General features: G+C 42.7%; 1 protein-coding gene across 2 annotated transcripts in view; it reads left to right on the forward strand.

Moving 5' to 3' along the window:
• Positions 1-20,419, forward strand: part of AGBL3 (AGBL carboxypeptidase 3) — a 134,134-nt gene that overhangs the window by 70,797 nt on the left and 42,918 nt on the right. For both annotated transcript variants that reach the window (XM_075343804.1, XM_075343805.1), the window contains exons 7-8: positions 10,336-11,121; positions 19,762-19,930. In XM_075343804.1, coding sequence (XP_075199919.1) covers positions 10,336-11,121; positions 19,762-19,930 — 955 coding nt within the window. The remainder of the gene's footprint in view (positions 1-10,335; positions 11,122-19,761; positions 19,931-20,419) is intronic.

Here is a 20,419-nt window from a genome sequence, read left to right on the forward strand (position 1 = left end):
AAAGGGGAGGAATAATAAGCTCAGTGTGCATATATATGAGGGAAAGGGGAGGAATAATAAGCTGAGTGTGCATATATATGAGGGAGAGGGGAGGAATAATAAGCTCAGTGTGCATATATATGAGGGAAAGAGGAGGAATAATAAGCTGAGTGTGCATGTATATGAGGGAAAGGGGAGGAATAATAAGCTGAGTGTGCATATATATGAGGGAAAGAGGAGGAATAATAAGCTGAGTGTGCATATATATGAGGGAAAGAGGAGGAATAATAAGCTGAGTGTGCATATTTTTGAGGGAAAGGGGAGGAATAATAAGCTGAGTGTGCATATATATGAGGGAAAGGGGAGGAATAATAAGCTGAGTGTGCATATTTTTGAGGGAAAGGGGAGGAATAATAAGCTGAGTGTGCATATATATGAGGGAAAGGGGAGGAATAATAAGCTGAGTGTGCATATATATGAGGGAAAGAGGAGGAATAATAAGCTGAGTGTGCATATATATGAGGGAAAGAGGAGGAATAATAAGCTGAGTGTGCATATATATGAGGGAAAGGGGAGGAATAATAAGCTGAGTGTGCATATTTTTGAGGGAAAGGGGAGGAATAATAAGCTCAGTGTGCATATATATGAGGGAAAGGGGAGGAATAATAAGCTGAGTGTGCATATATATGAGGGAAAGAGGAGGAATAATAAGCTGAGTGTGCATATATATGAGGGAAAGGGGAGGAATAATAAGCTGAGTGTGCATGTATATGAGGGAAAGGGGAGGAATAATAAGCTGAGTGTGCATGTATATGAGGGAAAGGGGAGGAATAATAAGCTGAGTGTGCATATATATGAGGGAAAGAGGAGGAATAATAAGCTGAGTGTGCATATATATGAGGGAAAGAGGAGGAATAATAAGCTGAGTGTGCATGTATATGAGGGAAAGAGGAGGAATAATAAGCTGAGTGTGCATATATATGAGGGAAAGAGGAGGAATAATAAGCGGAGTGTGCATATATATGAGGGAAAGAGGAGGAATAATAAGCTGAGTGTGCATGTATATGAGGGAAAGGGGAGGAATAATAAGCTGAGTGTGCATGTATATGAGGGAAAGGGGAGGAATAATAAGCTGAGTGTGCATGTATATGAGGGAAAGGGGAGGAATAATAAGCTGAGTGTGCATATATATGAGGGAAAGAGGAGGAATAATAAGCTGAGTGTGCATATATATGAGGGAAAGAGGAGGAATAATAAGCTGAGTGTGCATATATATGAGGGAAAGAGGAGGAATAATAAGCTGAGTGTGCATATATATGAGGGAAAGAGGAGGAATAATAAGCTGAGTGTGCATGTATATGAGGGAAAGAGGAGGAATAATAAGCTGAGTGTGCATGTATATGAGGGAAAGGGGAGGAATAATAAGCTGAGTGTGCATGTATATGAGGGAAAGGGGAGGAATAATAAGCTGAGTGTGCATATATATGAGGGAAAGAGGAGGAATAATAAGCTGAGTGTGCATATATATGAGGGAAAGGGGAGGAATAATAAGCTGAGTGTGCATGTATATGAGGGAAAGGGGAGGAATAATAAGCTGAGTGTGCATATATATGAGGGAAAGAGGAGGAATAATAAGCTGAGTGTGCATATATATGAGGGAAAGAGGAGGAATAATAAGCTGAGTGTGCATGTATATGAGGGAAAGGGGAGGAATAATAAGCTGAGTGTGCATATATATGAGGGAAAGAGGAGGAATAATAAGCTGAGTGTGCATATATATGAGGGAAAGAGGAGGAATAATAAGCTGAGTGTGCATATATATGAGGGAAAGGGGAGGAATAATAAGCTGAGTGTGCATATATATGAGGGAAAGGGGAGGAATAATAAGCTGAGTGTGCATATATATGAGGGAAAGAGGAGGAATAATAAGCTGAGTGTGCATGTATATGAGGGAAAGGGGAGGAATAATAAGCTGAGTGTGCATGTATATGAGGGAAAGGGGAGGAATAATAAGCTGAGTGTGCATATATATGAGGGAAAGAGGAGGAATAATAAGCTGAGTGTGCATATATATGAGGGAAAGAGGAGGAATAATAAGCTGAGTGTGCATATATATGAGGGAAAGAGGAGGAATAATAAGCTGAGTGTGCATATTTTTGAGGGAAAGGGGAGGAATAATAAGCTCAGTGTGCATATATATGAGGGAAAGGGGAGGAATAATAAGCTGAGTGTGCATGTATATGAGGGAAAGAGGAGGAATAATAAGCTGAGTGTGCATATATATGAGGGAAAGAGGAGGAATAATAAGCTGAGTGTGCATATATATGAGGGAAAGAGGAGGAATAATAAGCTGAGTGTGCATATATATGAGGGAAAGAGGAGGAATAATAAGCTGAGTGTGCATGTATATGAGGGAAAGAGGAGGAATAATAAGCTGAGTGTGCATGTATATGAGGGAAAGGGGAGGAATAATAAGCTGAGTGTGCATGTATATGAGGGAAAGGGGAGGAATAATAAGCTGAGTGTGCATATATATGAGGGAAAGGGGAGGAATAATAAGCTGAGTGTGCATATATATGAGGGAAAGAGGAGGAATAATAAGCTGAGTGTGCATATATATGAGGGAAAGAGGAGGAATAATAAGCTGAGTGTGCATGTATATGAGGGAAAGGGGAGGAATAATAAGCTGAGTGTGCATATATATGAGGGAAAGAGGAGGAATAATAAGCTGAGTGTGCATATATATGAGGGAAAGAGGAGGAATAATAAGCTGAGTGTGCATGTATATGAGGGAAAGGGGAGGAATAATAAGCTGAGTGTGCATATATATGAGGGAAAGGGGAGGAATAATAAGCTGAGTGTGCATATATATGAGGGAAAGAGGAGGAATAATAAGCTGAGTGTGCATATATATGAGGGAAAGAGGAGGAATAATAAGCTGAGTGTGCATGTATATGAGGGAAAGGGGAGGAATAATAAGCTGAGTGTGCATATATATGAGGGAAAGGGGAGGAATAATAAGCTGAGTGTGCATATATATGAGGGAAAGGGGAGGAATAATAAGCTGAGTGTGCATATATATGAGGGAAAGAGGAGGAATAATAAGCTGAGTGTGCATGTATATGAGGGAAAGGGGAGGAATAATAAGCTGAGTGTGCATGTATATGAGGGAAAGGGGAGGAATAATAAGCTGAGTGTGCATATATATGAGGGAAAGAGGAGGAATAATAAGCTGAGTGTGCATATATATGAGGGAAAGAGGAGGAATAATAAGCTGAGTGTGCATATATATGAGGGAAAGAGGAGGAATAATAAGCTGAGTGTGCATATTTTTGAGGGAAAGGGGAGGAATAATAAGCTCAGTGTGCATATATATGAGGGAAAGGGGAGGAATAATAAGCTGAGTGTGCATGTATATGAGGGAAAGGGGAGGAATAATAAGCTGAGTGTGCATGTATATGAGGGAAAGGGGAGGAATAATAAGCTGAGTGTGCATATATATGAGGGAAAGAGGAGGAATAATAAGCTGAGTGTGCATATATATGAGGGAAAGGGGAGGAATAATAAGCTGAGTGTGCATATATATGAGGGAAAGAGGAGGAATAATAAGCTGAGTGTGCATATATATGAGGGAAAGAGGAGGAATAATAAGCTGAGTGTGCATATATATGAGGGAAAGAGGAGGAATAATAAGCTGAGTGTGCATATATATGAGGGAAAGAGGAGGAATAATAAGCTGAGTGTGCATATATATGAGGGAAAGGGGAGGAATAATAAGCTGAGTGTGCATATATATGAGGGAAAGAGGAGGAATAATAAGCTGAGTGTGCATGTATATGAGGGAAAGGGGAGGAATAATAAGCTGAGTGTGCATGTATATGAGGGAAAGGGGAGGAATAATAAGCTGAGTGTGCATATATATGAGGGAAAGAGGAGGAATAATAAGCTGAGTGTGCATATATATGAGGGAAAGGGGAGGAATAATAAGCTGAGTGTGCATGTATATGAGAGAAAGGGGAGGAATAATAAGCTGAGTGTGCATATATATGAGGGAAAGAGGAGGAATAATAAGCTGAGTGTGCATATATATGAGGGAAAGAGGAGGAATAATAAGCTGAGTGTGCATATATATGAGGGAAAGGGGAGGAATAATAAGCTGAGTGTGCATATATATGAGGGAAAGAGGAGGAATAATAAGCTGAGTGTGCATATATATGAGGGAAAGAGGAGGAATAATAAGCTGAGTGTGCATATATATGAGGGAAAGAGGAGGAATAATAAGCTGAGTGTGCATATATATGAGGGAAAGGGGAGGAATAATAAGCTGAGTGTGCATATATATGAGGGAAAGAGGAGGAATAATAAGCTGAGTGTGCATATATATGAGGGAAAGAGGAGGAATAATAAGCTGAGTGTGCATATATATGAGGGAAAGGGGAGGAATAATAAGCTGAGTGTGCATATATATGAGGGAAAGAGGAGGAATAATAAGCTGAGTGTGCATATATATGAGGGAAAGAGGAGGAATAATAAGCTGAGTGTGCATATTTTTGAGGGAAAGGGGAGGAATAATAAGCTGAGTGTGCATATATATGAGGGAAAGGGGAGGAATAATAAGCTGAGTGTGCATGTATATGAGGGAAAGGGGAGGAATAATAAGCTGAGTGTGCATATATATGAGGGAAAGAGGAGGAATAATAAGCTGAGTGTGCATATATATGAGGGAAAGGGGAGGAATAATAAGCTGAGTGTGCATGTATATGAGGGAAAGGGGAGGAATAATAAGCTGAGTGTGCATATATATGAGGGAAAGAGGAGGAATAATAAGCTGAGTGTGCATATATATGAGGGAAAGAGGAGGAATAATAAGCTGAGTGTGCATATATATGAGGGAAAGGGGAGGAATAATAAGCTGAGTGTGCATATATATGAGGGAAAGAGGAGGAATAATAAGCTGAGTGTGTATATATATGAGGGAAAGAGGAGGAATAATAAGCTGAGTGTGCATATTTTTGAGGGAAAGAGGAGGAATAATAAGCTGAGTGTGCATATATATGAGGGAAAGAGGAGGAATAATAAGCTGAGTGTGCATGTATATGAGGGAAAGAGGAGGAATAATAAGCTCAGTGTGCATATATATGAGGGAAAGAGGAGGAATAATAAGCTGAGTGTGCATATATATGAGGGAAAGAGGAGGAATAATAAGCTGAGTGTGCATGTATATGAGGGAAAGAGGAGGAATAATAAGCTGAGTGTGCATATATATGAGGGAAAGAGGAGGAATAATAAGCTGAGTGTGCATATATATGAGGGAAAGGGGAGGAATAATAAGCTGAGTGTGCATATATATGAGGGAAAGAGGAGGAATAATAAGCTGAGTGTGCATATATATGAGGGAAAGGGGAGGAATAATAAGCTGAGTGTGCATATATATGAGGGAAAGGGGAGGAATAATAAGCTGAGTGTGCATATATATGAGGGAAAGAGGAGGAATAATAAGCTGAGTGTGCATGTATATGAGGGAAAGGGGAGGAATAATAAGCTGAGTGTGCATGTATATGAGGGAAAGGGGAGGAATAATAAGCTGAGTGTGCATATATATGAGGGAAAGAGGAGGAATAATAAGCTGAGTGTGCATATATATGAGGGAAAGAGGAGGAATAATAAGCTGAGTGTGCATATATATGAGGGAAAGAGGAGGAATAATAAGCTGAGTGTGCATATTTTTGAGGGAAAGGGGAGGAATAATAAGCTCAGTGTGCATATATATGAGGGAAAGGGGAGGAATAATAAGCTGAGTGTGCATGTATATGAGGGAAAGGGGAGGAATAATAAGCTGAGTGTGCATATATATGAGGGAAAGAGGAGGAATAATAAGCTGAGTGTGCATATATATGAGGGAAAGGGGAGGAATAATAAGCTGAGTGTGCATATATATGAGGGAAAGAGGAGGAATAATAAGCTGAGTGTGCATGTATATGAGGGAAAGGGGAGGAATAATAAGCTGAGTGTGCATGTATATGAGGGAAAGGGGAGGAATAATAAGCTGAGTGTGCATATATATGAGGGAAAGAGGAGGAATAATAAGCTGAGTGTGCATATATATGAGGGAAAGGGGAGGAATAATAAGCTGAGTGTGCATGTATATGAGAGAAAGGGGAGGAATAATAAGCTGAGTGTGCATATATATGAGGGAAAGAGGAGGAATAATAAGCTGAGTGTGCATATATATGAGGGAAAGAGGAGGAATAATAAGCTGAGTGTGCATATATATGAGGGAAAGGGGAGGAATAATAAGCTGAGTGTGCATATATATGAGGGAAAGAGGAGGAATAATAAGCTGAGTGTGCATATATATGAGGGAAAGAGGAGGAATAATAAGCTGAGTGTGCATATATATGAGGGAAAGAGGAGGAATAATAAGCTGAGTGTGCATATATATGAGGGAAAGGGGAGGAATAATAAGCTGAGTGTGCATATATATGAGGGAAAGAGGAGGAATAATAAGCTGAGTGTGCATATATATGAGGGAAAGAGGAGGAATAATAAGCTGAGTGTGCATATATATGAGGGAAAGAGGAGGAATAATAAGCTGAGTGTGCATATATATGAGGGAAAGGGGAGGAATAATAAGCTGAGTGTGCATATATATGAGGGAAAGAGGAGGAATAATAAGCTGAGTGTGCATATTTTTGAGGGAAAGAGGAGGAATAATAAGCTGAGTGTGCATATATATGAGGGAAAGAGGAGGAATAATAAGCTGAGTGTGCATGTATATGAGGGAAAGAGGAGGAATAATAAGCTCAGTGTGCATATATATGAGGGAAAGAGGAGGAATAATAAGCTGAGTGTGCATATATATGAGGGAAAGAGGAGGAATAATAAGCTGAGTGTGCATGTATATGAGGGAAAGAGGAGGAATAATAAGCTGAGTGTGCATATATATGAGGGAAAGAGGAGGAATAATAAGCTGAGTGTGCATATATATGAGGGAAAGGGGAGGAATAATAAGCTGAGTGTGCATATATATGAGGGAAAGAGGAGGAATAATAAGCTGAGTGTGCATATATATGAGGGAAAGGGGAGGAATAATAAGCTGAGTGTGCATATATATGAGGGAAAGGGGAGGAATAATAAGCTGAGTGTGCATATATATGAGGGAAAGAGGAGGAATAATAAGCTGAGTGTGCATGTATATGAGGGAAAGGGGAGGAATAATAAGCTGAGTGTGCATGTATATGAGGGAAAGGGGAGGAATAATAAGCTGAGTGTGCATATATATGAGGGAAAGAGGAGGAATAATAAGCTGAGTGTGCATATATATGAGGGAAAGAGGAGGAATAATAAGCTGAGTGTGCATGTATATGAGGGAAAGAGGAGGAATAATAAGCTGAGTGTGCATATATATGAGGGAAAGAGGAGGAATAATAAGCTGAGTGTGCATATTTTTGAGGGAAAGGGGAGGAATAATAAGCTCAGTGTGCATATATATGAGGGAAAGGGGAGGAATAATAAGCTGAGTGTGCATGTATATGAGGGAAAGGGGAGGAATAATAAGCTGAGTGTGCATATATATGAGGGAAAGAGGAGGAATAATAAGCTGAGTGTGCATATATATGAGGGAAAGGGGAGGAATAATAAGCTGAGTGTGCATATATATGAGGGAAAGAGGAGGAATAATAAGCTGAGTGTGCATGTATATGAGGGAAAGGGGAGGAATAATAAGCTGAGTGTGCATGTATATGAGGGAAAGGGGAGGAATAATAAGCTGAGTGTGCATATATATGAGGGAAAGAGGAGGAATAATAAGCTGAGTGTGCATATATATGAGGGAAAGGGGAGGAATAATAAGCTGAGTGTGCATGTATATGAGAGAAAGGGGAGGAATAATAAGCTGAGTGTGCATATATATGAGGGAAAGAGGAGGAATAATAAGCTGAGTGTGCATATATATGAGGGAAAGAGGAGGAATAATAAGCTGAGTGTGCATATATATGAGGGAAAGGGGAGGAATAATAAGCTGAGTGTGCATATATATGAGGGAAAGAGGAGGAATAATAAGCTGAGTGTGCATATATATGAGGGAAAGAGGAGGAATAATAAGCTGAGTGTGCATATATATGAGGGAAAGAGGAGGAATAATAAGCTGAGTGTGCATATATATGAGGGAAAGGGGAGGAATAATAAGCTGAGTGTGCATATATATGAGGGAAAGAGGAGGAATAATAAGCTGAGTGTGCATATATATGAGGGAAAGAGGAGGAATAATAAGCTGAGTGTGCATATATATGAGGGAAAGAGGAGGAATAATAAGCTGAGTGTGCATATATATGAGGGAAAGGGGAGGAATAATAAGCTGAGTGTGCATATATATGAGGGAAAGAGGAGGAATAATAAGCTGAGTGTGCATATATATGAGGGAAAGGGGAGGAATAATAAGCTGAGTGTGCATGTATATGAGGGAAAGGGGAGGAATAATAAGCTGAGTGTGCATATATATGAGGGAAAGAGGAGGAATAATAAGCTGAGTGTGCATATATATGAGGGAAAGGGGAGGAATAATAAGCTGAGTGTGCATGTATATGAGGGAAAGGGGAGGAATAATAAGCTGAGTGTGCATGTATATGAGGGAAAGAGGAGGAATAATAAGCTGAGTGTGCATATATATGAGGGAAAGAGGAGGAATAATAAGCTGAGTGTGCATATATATGAGGGAAAGAGGAGGAATAATAAGCTGAGTGTGCATATATATGAGGGAAAGAGGAGGAATAATAAGCTGAGTGTGCATATATATGAGGGAAAGGGGAGGAATAATAAGCTGAGTGTGCATATATATGAGGGAAAGAGGAGGAATAATAAGCTGAGTGTGCATATATATGAGGGAAAGAGGAGGAATAATAAGCTGAGTGTGCATATATATGAGGGAAAGAGGAGGAATAATAAGCTGAGTGTGCATATATATGAGGGAAAGGGGAGGAATAATAAGCTGAGTGTGCATATATATGAGGGAAAGAGGAGGAATAATAAGCTGAGTGTGCATATATATGAGGGAAAGAGGAGGAATAATAAGCTGAGTGTGCATATTTTTGAGGGAAAGAGGAGGAATAATAAGCTGAGTGTGCATATATATGAGGGAAAGAGGAGGAATAATAAGCTGAGTGTGCATATTTTTGAGGGAAAGAGGAGGAATAATAAGCTGAGTGTGCATATATATGAGGGAAAGAGGAGGAATAATAAGCTGAGTGTGCATGTATATGAGGGAAAGAGGAGGAATAATAAGCTCAGTGTGCATATATATGAGGGAAAGAGGAGGAATAATAAGCTGAGTGTGCATATATATGAGGGAAAGGGGAGGAATAATAAGCTGAGTGTGCATATATATGAGGGAAAGAGGAGGAATAATAAGCTGAGTGTGCATATATATGAGGGAAAGAGGAGGAATAATAAGCTGAGTGTGCATATATATGAGGGAAAGAGGAGGAATAATAAGCTGAGTGTGCATGTATATGAGGGAAAGAGGAGGAATAATAAGCTGAGTGTGCATATATATGAGGGAAAGGGGAGGAATAATAAGCTGAGTGTGCATATATATGAGGGAAAGAGGAGGAATAATAAGCTGAGTGTGCATATATATGAGGGAAAGAGGAGGAATAATAAGCTGAGTGTGCATATATATGAGGGAAAGGGGAGGAATAATAAGCTGAGTGTGCATATATATGAGGGAAAGAGGAGGAATAATAAGCTGAGTGTGCATGTATATGAGGGAAAGAGGAGGAATAATAAGCTGAGTGTGCATATATATGAGGGAAAGAGGAGGAATAATAAGCTGAGTGTGCATTTATATGAGGGAAAGGGGAGGAATAATAAGCTGAGTGTGCATATATATGAGGGAAAGAGGAGGAATAATAAGCTGAGTGTGCATATATATGAGGGAAAGGGGAGGAATAATAAGCTGAGTGTGCATGTATATGAGGGAAAGGGGAGGAATAATAAGCTGAGTGTGCATATATATGAGGGAAAGGGGAGGAATAATAAGCTGAGTGTGCATATATATGAGGGAAAGGGGAGGAATAATAAGCTGAGTGTGCATATATATGAGGGAAAGGGGAGGAATAATAAGCTGAGTGTGCATATATATGAGGGAAAGGGGAGGAATAATAAGCTGAGTGTGCATATATATGAGGGAAAGGGGAGGAATAAATGTTAAGATTTCTAGGGGGGGAAGGGGATTCAGACTAAAGCCGCCCCATCCATTTTCAGGGTTGATGTTTATCGATTGATGGACCCCCATAAATGACATGTTATGGGAATATAGCGGCGACCCCTTGAGCTGACTGGTCTTATGTCTCCTTACAGAGGTGACTACGACTACCAGCTGACCCTGCGCAGTGACCTGTACACCGACCGCCACACCCAGTGGTACTACTTCCAGGTGAAGAACACCAGGGCGGGCGTCCCTTACCGATTTACCATTGTAAACTTCATGAAACCCACAAGTCTGTACAGCCACGGCATGCGCCCCCTCATGTATTCTGAGACGGACGCCAATGCCCACCACATCGGATGGAGGAGGATCGGGGATGAGATCAAGTATTACAAGAACAGCTGGGCCCGAGACGGGCAGGCCCTCTACTCACTGTCCTGGACCTTCAGGTTCCCTCACAGCCGAGACACCTGTTACTTCGCCTATTGCTATCCATATACATACTCCAACCTCCAAGATTACCTGGCGGGCATAGCCAACGACCCAGAGCGCTCCAGGTACTGTAAGATCCGGGTCCTGTGCCACTCCTTGGCTGGTAACATTGTGTATATACTGACGATCACCAACCCCTCCCCAACCACCGAGGACCACAAGAAGGAGAAGAAAGCTGTGATCCTGACAGCCCGGGTCCACCCGGGGGAGACCAACAGCTCCTGGATGATGAAAGGGTTCCTGGACTACATATTAAGCTCCAGGAGCGATGCCCAGCGGCTCAGAGACACCTTCGTCTTTAAGGTGGTGCCCATGTTAAACCCGGATGGGGTGATTGTGGGGAACTATCGCTGCTCACTTGCCGGACGAGACCTAAACCGTAATTACAAGTCCAGACTGAAAGACTCCTTCCCATCTATATGGTTCACCCGAAATATGATCAGAAGGTAAGAGGGGTGGGCTGTCTGTCATTATATGTCTCATACTGATTTCCTATATCTAGTATCTATCACATATCTATGTTATATCTGTCTCTCTAGTATCTGTCAGTCCTTATGTCTATCCAATATTTATTTTCCGTCTTATGTACAGTAAGTCTAACCATCTAATTTCTGTTTCTTTCATATGTATTTGATATCTTTAGTTTATCTCATATCTATCTTTCTATATATCCATTATCCATTACTATCATATCTATCTATCTCATATCTTTCTCATATGTATCACTCGTATCGCTCGTATGTATCTGGTATTGCTCGTATGTATCTAGTATCGCTCATATGTATCTCATATCGCTCGTATGTATCTCATATCGCTCGTATGTATCTCATATCACTCGTATGTATCTCATATCGCTCGTATGTATCTGGCATCGCTCGTATGTATCTCATATCGCTCGTATGTATCTGGCATCGCTCGTATGTATCTGGTATCGCTCGTATGTATCTGGTATCACTCGTATGTATCTGGTATCGCTCGTATGTATCTGGTATCACTCGTATGTATCTGGTATCACTCGTATGTATCTGGTATCGCTCGTCTGTATCTGGTATCGCTCGTATGTATCTAGTATCGCTCGTATGTATCTCGTATCGCTCATATGTATCTCGTATCGCTCATATGTATCTCGTATCGCTCGTATGTATCTCATATTGCTCATATCGCTCGTATGTATCTCGGATCACTCGTATCTATCTCATATCGCTTGCGTGTATCTCATACCTCTCATATATAGCTCATATCACTCATACCCATCTCGTGTCGTTCGCACCCATCTCGTGTCGCTCGTACCCATCTCTTGTCGCTCGTACCCATCTCGTGTCGTTCGCACCCATCTCGTGTCGTTCGCACCCATCTCGTGTCGCTCGTACCCATCTCTTGTCGCTCGTACCCATCTCGTGTCGTTCGCACCCATCTCGTGTTGTTCGCACCCATCTCGTGTCGTTCGCACCCATCTCGTGTCGTTCGCACCCATCTCGTGTCGTTCGCACCCATCACGTGTCGTTCGCACCCATCTCGTGTCGTTCGCACCCATCTCGTGTCGTTCACACCCATCTCGTGTCGTTCGCACCCATGTCGTGTCGTTCGCACCCATCTCGTGTCGTTCGCACCCATCTCATCTCGCTCGCACCCATTTTGAGTCGCTCGTATCCATCTTGTGTTGCTCGTACCCATGTTGAGTTGCTCACACCCATCTCGTGGTGCTCGCACCCATCTTATGTCGCTTGTACCCATTTTGTGTTGCTCGTATCTATCTTGTGTTGCTTGTATCTATCTATTGCATATCAATCATACCCATCTCATATCTATCTCGTATCGCTCATACCCATCTCGTGTCACTCCTATCCATCTTGTGTTGCTCGGACCTATCTTGTGTTGCTGAGATCTATGTATCTAGTATCGCTTAATTCTATCTCATGTCTCTCGTATCTATCTATCTTGTGCCTCTCATATCTTTCTCATATCGCTTGTATCTATCTTGTATTGCTTGTATCTATCTTGTATTGCTCCTAGCTATCTCCTAGCTATCTCGTATTGCTCGTATCTATCTTGTATCACTCGTATTTATCTCGTATCGCTCATATCTATCTCGTATCCCTTGTACCTGTCTCGTATCTGTCTTGTGTCGCTCATATCTATCTCGTATCGCTTGTATCTTGTATCTGTCTCGTATCTTTCGTATCTGTCTCGTATCTTTCGTATCTGTCTCGTATCTTTCGTATCTGTCTCGTATCTTTCGTATCTTGTCGCTCGCACCTATCTCGTATTGCTTGTATCTATCTCGTATTGCTTGTATCTATCTCCTGTTGCTTGTATCTATCTCCTGTTGCTTGTATCTGTCTCGTCTTGCTCGTATCTGTCTTATGTCGCTCGTATTTACCTCGTATCGCTTGTATTTATCTCGTGCCGCTTGTAGCTTTCTCGTATCGCTTGTATCTGTCTCGTATCTTTCGTATTTGTCTCGTATTGCTTATATCTATCTCCTGTCGCTTGTATCTATCTCGTATTGCTCGTATCTGTCTCGTCTCGCTCGTATCTGTCTTGTGTCGCTCGTATTTACCTCGTATCGCTTATATTTATTTTGTATCGCTCGTATTTATCTCATGCCGCCTGTAGCTTTCTCGTATCGCTCGTATCTGTCTCGTATCGCTCGTATCTGTCTCGTATCGCTCGTATCTGTCTCGTATCGCTCGTATCTGTCTTGTGTTGCTCGTACCTATCTCGTATTGCTTGTATCTATCTCAAATTGCTTGTATCTATCTTGTATTGCTCCTAGCTATCTCGTATCGCTCGTATTTATCTCGTATCGCTCATATCTATCTCGTATCCCTTGTACCTGTCTCGTATCTGTCTTGTGTCGCTCGTATCTATCTCGTATTGCTTGTAGCTATCTCGTATTGCTCGTATCTGTCTCGTCTCGCTCGTATCTGTCTTGTGTCGCTCATATTTACCTCGTATCACTTGTATTTACCTCGTATCACTTGTATTTACCTTCGTATCGCTTGTATTTACCTCGTATCGCTTTGTATTTATCTCGTGCCGCTCGTATCTGTCTTGTGTCGCTCATATTTACCTCGTATCGCTTGTATTTACCTCGTATCACTTGTATTTACCTCGTATTGCTTTGTATTTATCTCGTGCCACTCGTATCTGTCTCGTATAGCTCGTATCTGTCTCGTATAGCTCGTATCTGTCTCGTATCGCTCATATCTGTCTCATATCGCTTGTATCTGGCTCGTATCTGTCTCATAGCTATCTCGTATCGCTTGTATCTGTCTCGTATCTGTCTCGTGTCGCTCATACCTCTTGTGTCGCTTGTATCTGTGTTGTGTCGCTCATATCTGTTTGGTGTTGCTCGTATCTATCTCGTATCGCTCGTATCTGTCTCGTATCTATCTCGTATCGCTCGTATCTGTCTTGTGTCGCTCGTATTTACCTCGTATCACTTGTATTTACCTCGTATCGCTTTGTATTTATCTCGTGCCGCTCGTATCTGTCTCGTATCGCTTGTGTCTGTCTCGTATCGCTCGTATCTGTCTCATATCGGTTGTATCTGGCTCGTATCTGTCTCATATCGGTTGTATCTGGCTCGTATCTGTCTCATATCTATCTCGTATCGCTTGTATCTGTCTCGTATCTGTCTCGTGTCGCTCATACCTCTTGTGTCGCTTGTAGCTGTGTCGTGTCGCTCATATCTGTTTGGTGTCGCTCGTATCTATCTCGTATCGCTCGTATCTGTCTCATGTCGCGCGTATCTGTCTCGTGACGCTCGTATCTATCTCGTATCGCTCGTATCTGTCTCATGTCGCTCGTTTCTATCTCATATCGTTCATATCGATCTATTTCGTATCTTCAAATTCAAAGAAGCTTAACAGGTTTACTGTGGGGACAATGGGTAAGGGCTATAGGAATGATAGAGGGGGGCATAACCAGGCTAGGGGTACAGACTGGCACATCACAGTTCAGTTTCTCACATACTGAGCTGCTACCTCACCGTCCTCTCGTCTTCCCCCAGCAGGATGTGTATTTTCTATTCTTCCTCCTTGTAGCTGAAATCCAGGAAGACATTGATGATTCTCTTGAAATCATTGTCTCTCACTGCTGAGTATTTGGTGCAGTGTAACAGGAAGTGTCTCACCCTCCAGGTCACAGTGTGAGCGCAGTCTGTCCTCCTTGGGCTTATATGTCTATCTGTGCCGGCCGGGTTCAATGGTCGGACCGTGGTTACAGAGTCTATACTGGCTCAGGATCCGGCGGTCTCTAGGGTTCAGCAATTTCTCCAGATATGGGACCGGGCTGTAGATCGTTAATCCGGGCACTGACACCTTTCTTGGCCCTCGTCTACGGTCTTCCTGATTCCTGGTCCTCGCTTTCTCGCAGCAGCACACAGGTCCTCACTTTCTCGCAGCAGCACACAGGTCCTCACTTTCTCCTGCAGGCAGCACACAGGTCCTCACTTTCTCGCAGCAGCACACAGGTCCTCACTTTCTCCTGCAGGCAGCACACAAGTCCTCACTTTCTCGCAGCAGCACACAGGTCCTCACTTTCTCCTGCAGGCAGCACACAGGTCCTCACTTTCTCGCAGCAGCACACAGGTCCTCACTTTCTACTGCAGACAGCACACAGGTCCTCCCTTTCTCCTGCAGGAAGCGCACAGGTCCTCACTTTCTCCTGCAGGCAGCACACAGGTCCTCACTTTCTCCTGCAGGCAGCACACAGGTCCTCACTTTCTCATGCAAGCAGAACAGAGGTCCTCACTTTCTCCTACAGGAAGCGCACAGGTCCTCACTTTCTCCTGCAGGCAGTGCACAGGTCCTCCCTTTCTCCTGCAGGAAGCGCACAGGTCCTCACTTTCTCCTGCAGGCAGCACACAGGTCCTCACTTTCTCCTGCAGGCAGCACACAGGTCCTCACTTTCTCCTGCAGGCAGCACACAGGTCCTCACTTTCTCATGCAAGCAGAACAGAGGTCCTCACTTTCTCCTGCAGGCAGTGCACAGGTCCTCACTTTCTCCTACAGAAAGCGCACAGGTCCTCACTTTCTCCTGCAGGCAGCACACAGGTCCTCACTTTCTCCTGCAGGCAGCACACAGGTCCTCACTTTCTCCTGCAGGCAGCACACAGGTCCTCACTTTCTCCTGCAGGAAGCGCACAGGTCCTCACTTTCTCCTGCAGGCAGCACACAGGTCCTCACTTTCTCCTGCAGGCAGCACACAGGTCCTCACTTTCTCCTACAGGCAGGGCACAGGTCCTCACTTTCTCCTGCAGGCAGCACACAGGTCCTCACTTTCTCCTGCAGGCAGCACACAGGTCCTCACTTTCTCCTGCAGGCAGCACACAGGTCCTCACTTTATCTCGGCAGCACAAAGGTCCTCACTTTCTCCTGCAGGAAGCACACAGGTCCTCCCTTTCTACTGCAGACAGGACACAGGTCCTCACTTTCTCCTGCAGGCAGTGCACAGGTTCTCACTTTCTCCTGCAGGAAGCGCACAGGTCCTCACTTTCTCCTGCAGGCAGTGCACAGGTCCTCACTTTCTCCTGCAGGCAGTGCACAGGTCCTCACTTTCTCCTGCAGGCAGCGCACAGGTCCTCACTTTCTCCTGCAGGCAGCACACAGGTCCTCACTTTCTCCTGCAGGCAGCACACAGGTCCTCACTTTCTCCTGCAGGCAGCACACAGGTCCTCACTTTCTCCTGCAGGCAGCACACAGGTCCTCACTTTCTCCTGTAGGCATCACACAGGTCCTCACTTTCAGGTCCTCACTTTCTCCTGCAGGCAGCACACAGGTCCTCACTTTCTCCTGCAGGCAGCACACAGGTCCTCACTTTCTCCTGCAGGCAGCACACAGGTCCTCGCTTTCTCCTGCAGGCAGCACACAGGTCCTCACTTTCTCCTGCAGGCAGCACACAGGTCCTCACTTTCTCCTGCAGGCAGCACACAGGTCCTCACTTTCTCCTGCAGGCAGCACACAGGTCCTCACTGTCTCCTGCAGGCAGCACACAGGTCCTCACTTTCTCCTGCAGGCAGCACACAGGTCCTCACTTTCTCCTGCAGGCAGCACACAGATCCTCACTTTCTCCTGCAGGCAGCACACAGGTCCTCACTTTCTCCTGCAGGCAGCACACAGGTCCTCACTTTCTCCTGCAGGCAGCACACAGGTCCTCACTTTCTCCTGCAGGCAGCACACAGGTCCTCACTTTCTCCTGCAGGCAGCACACAGGTCCTCACTTTCTCCTGCAGGCAGCACACAGGTCCTCACTTTCTCCTGAAGGCAGCGCACAGGTCCTCACTTTCTCCTGCAGGCAGTGCACAGGTCCTCACTTTCTCCTGCAGGCAGCGCACAGGTCCTCACTTTCTCCTGCAGGCAGCGCACAGGTCCTCACTTTCTCCTGCAGGCAGTGCACAGGTCCTCACTTTCTCCTGCAGGCAGTGCACAGGTCCTCACTTTCTCCTGCAGGCAGTGCACAGGTCCTCACTTTCTCCTGCAGGCAGTGCACAGGTCCTCACTTTCTCCTGCAGGCAGCACACAGGTCCTCACTTTCTTGGCCCGTTTTACACACCCCTTGGTCTCTGACATGGTGGAAGCGGCGCACTGTGAAGCATCACTACCTGCGCTCCGCTCAGTCACATTGTCATTTTCTTTCTATCCGTGCAGATGTGAGACTTTTTATTTTTTTGTAGAGGTTTTATGCATAATATAAAAAAGATAAGAATCATTACCTCAATAATAATAACTCCCGCTGACAACACAAAGCCTCCATCTCTGCCCACGTCGCCTCCACTCACCAGCCGAAGGCTCTCATTGTGGAGCTGATTACCTATAATGGTCTGTCTGCCGCTGTCACTCACCGAGGAGTCAGCGCCGAATTATCACTGCAAAGATTATTCCATCCGATAATGTCTGCACAAAGCGAGAAAACATTCCCCTAGCTAAGATGTGCACTGTCTGCTCAGCGCGGTGTCCGTGTGCCCTCTAGTGGCCAGTGTGATTACTGCCGCTTATGAGAAAGCAAACCAAGCCTCAATATACTGCAATAATACTGCCCCCTATGTACAAGAATATAACTACTATAATACTGCTCCTATGTACAAGAATATAACTACTATAATACTGCCCCTATGTACAAGAATATAACTACTATAATACTGCTCCTATGTACAAGAATATAACTACTATAATACTGCTCCTATGTACAAGAATATAACTACTACAATACTGCCCCATATGTACAAGAATATAACTACTATAATACTGCCCCCTATGTACAAGAATATAACTACTATAATACTGGCACTATATACAAGAATATAACTGCTATAATACTGCTCCTATGTACAGGAATATAACTACTATAATACTGCTCCTATGTACAAGAATATAACTACTATAATACTGCCCCTATGTACAAGAATATAACTACTATAATACTGCCCCCTATGTACAAGAATATAACTACTATAATACTGCTCCTATGTACAAGAATATAACTACTATAATACTGCTCCTATGTACAAGAATATAACTACTATAATACTGCTCCTATATACAAGAATATAACTACTATAATACTGCCTCCTATGTACAAGAATATAATTACTATAATACTGCCCCTATGTACAAGAATATAACTACTATAATACTGCCTCCTATGTACAAGAATATAATTACTATAATACTGCTCCTATGTACAAGAATATAACTACTATAATACTGCTCCTATATACAAGAATATAACTACTATAATACTGCCTCCTATGTACAAGAATATAATTACTATAATACTGCTCCTATATACAAGAATATAACTACTATAATACTGCTCCTATGTACAAGACTATAACTACTATAATACTACCTCCTATGTACAAGAATATAACTACTATAATACTGCCCCCTATGTACAAGAATATAACTACTATAATACTGCCCCCTATATACAAGAATATAACTACTATAATACTGTCCCCTATGTACAAGAATATAACTACTATAATACTGCCCCCTATATACAAGAATATAACTACTATAATACTGCCCCCTATGTACAAGAATATAACTACTATAATACTGCTCCTATGTACAAGAATATAACTACTATAATACTGCCCCCTATGTACAAGAATATAACTACTATAATACTGCCCCTATGTACAAGAATATAACTACTATAATACTGCCCCCTATATACAAGAATATAACTACTATAATACTGCCCCCTATGTACAGGAATATAACTACTATAATACTGGTCCTATGTACAAGAATATAAATACTATAATACTGCTCCTATGTACAAGAATACAACTACTATAATACTGCTCCTATGTACAAGAATATAACTACTATAATACTGCCCCCTATGTACAAGAATATAACTACTATAATACTGCCCCCTATGTACAAGAATATAACTACTATAATACTGCCCCTATGTACAAGAATATAACTACTATAATACTGCCCTCTATGTACAAGAATAAAACTACTATAATACTGCCCCTATGTACAGGAATATAACTACTATAATACTGCCCCCTATGTACAGGAATATAACTACTATAATACTGCCCCCTATGTACAAGAATATAACTACTATAATACTGCTCCTATGTACAAGAATATAACTACTATAATACTGCTCCTATGTACAGGAATATAACTACTATAATACTGCCCCCTATGTACAAGAATACAAGTACCATAATACTGCCCCTATATACAAGAATATAACTACTATAATACTGCTCCTATGTACAAGAATATAACTACTATAATACTGCCCCCTATGTACAAGAATACAAGTACCATAATACTGCCCCTATATACAAGAATATAACTACTATAATACTGCTCCTATGTACAAGAATATAACTACTATAATACTGCCCCTATGTACAAGAATATAACTACTATAATACTGCCCCTATGTACAGGAATATAACTACTATAATACTGCCGCTATGTAGAAGAATATAACTACTATAATACGTCCATATTGGTGTGTTATATACATTCCTTGTCTCTATATAGAGCCATTAGTCTGACGTGTGTGCGGTGTACTTACTTTCCCCGTTTCTTTCCTCGCAGGGTGATGGAGGAGCGGGAGATCCTGCTGTATTGTGACTTGCATGGACACAGCAGGAAGCAGAACGTCTTTATGTACGGGTGTAAGGGCAGAGGTCCCCCGGGTGGCGGTGAGAGCCGCCTGTGTGAGCGCATCTTCCCATTGATGCTCAGCAAGATCTCCCCCGATAAGGTGATTCAGAACCGCATACTCCAAAACATGGCTGATAAGAAAAACAGCGCCTCCCCCGTCACAGGTCATGTGTGGGATTGCAGCCACATAGGTAGAAAAGGATGAAGACCGCAAAAAGAATTCCGTACTAGAGCCCAAATTATTCAAATATTAAGTCAGACCCCCAAAAAATAATTTAGACCCCAACCCCCCCCCCCACCTTCCCCACCAGACCTTGCAATTCATCAACACTTAGATAAAGGCGCTGAATTAATTCTCAGCCCCCAGACCAAGATGTTAAATAATTTCAGACCACCCTGGAGTTAATTTGGGGATCTGGTCCGGGGTCTGCTTTCAGTATATCTAGAGCCACCACTAGAGGGAGCCAAGGAGCTTAGTGAAGACAGGTGTGAGCTGTAGCGTCAGTGTGCACTAGCTCCCTCTAGTGGTGGCTGCAGAGAATTCCCTAGAATGTCCAGATCATATTTTCCCCCTTTTTCAGGGGGTTTC

This window comes from Anomaloglossus baeobatrachus, chromosome 4, assembly GCF_048569485.1.
Source record: "Anomaloglossus baeobatrachus isolate aAnoBae1 chromosome 4, aAnoBae1.hap1, whole genome shotgun sequence".
Lineage (NCBI taxonomy): Eukaryota > Metazoa > Chordata > Amphibia > Anura > Aromobatidae > Anomaloglossus > Anomaloglossus baeobatrachus.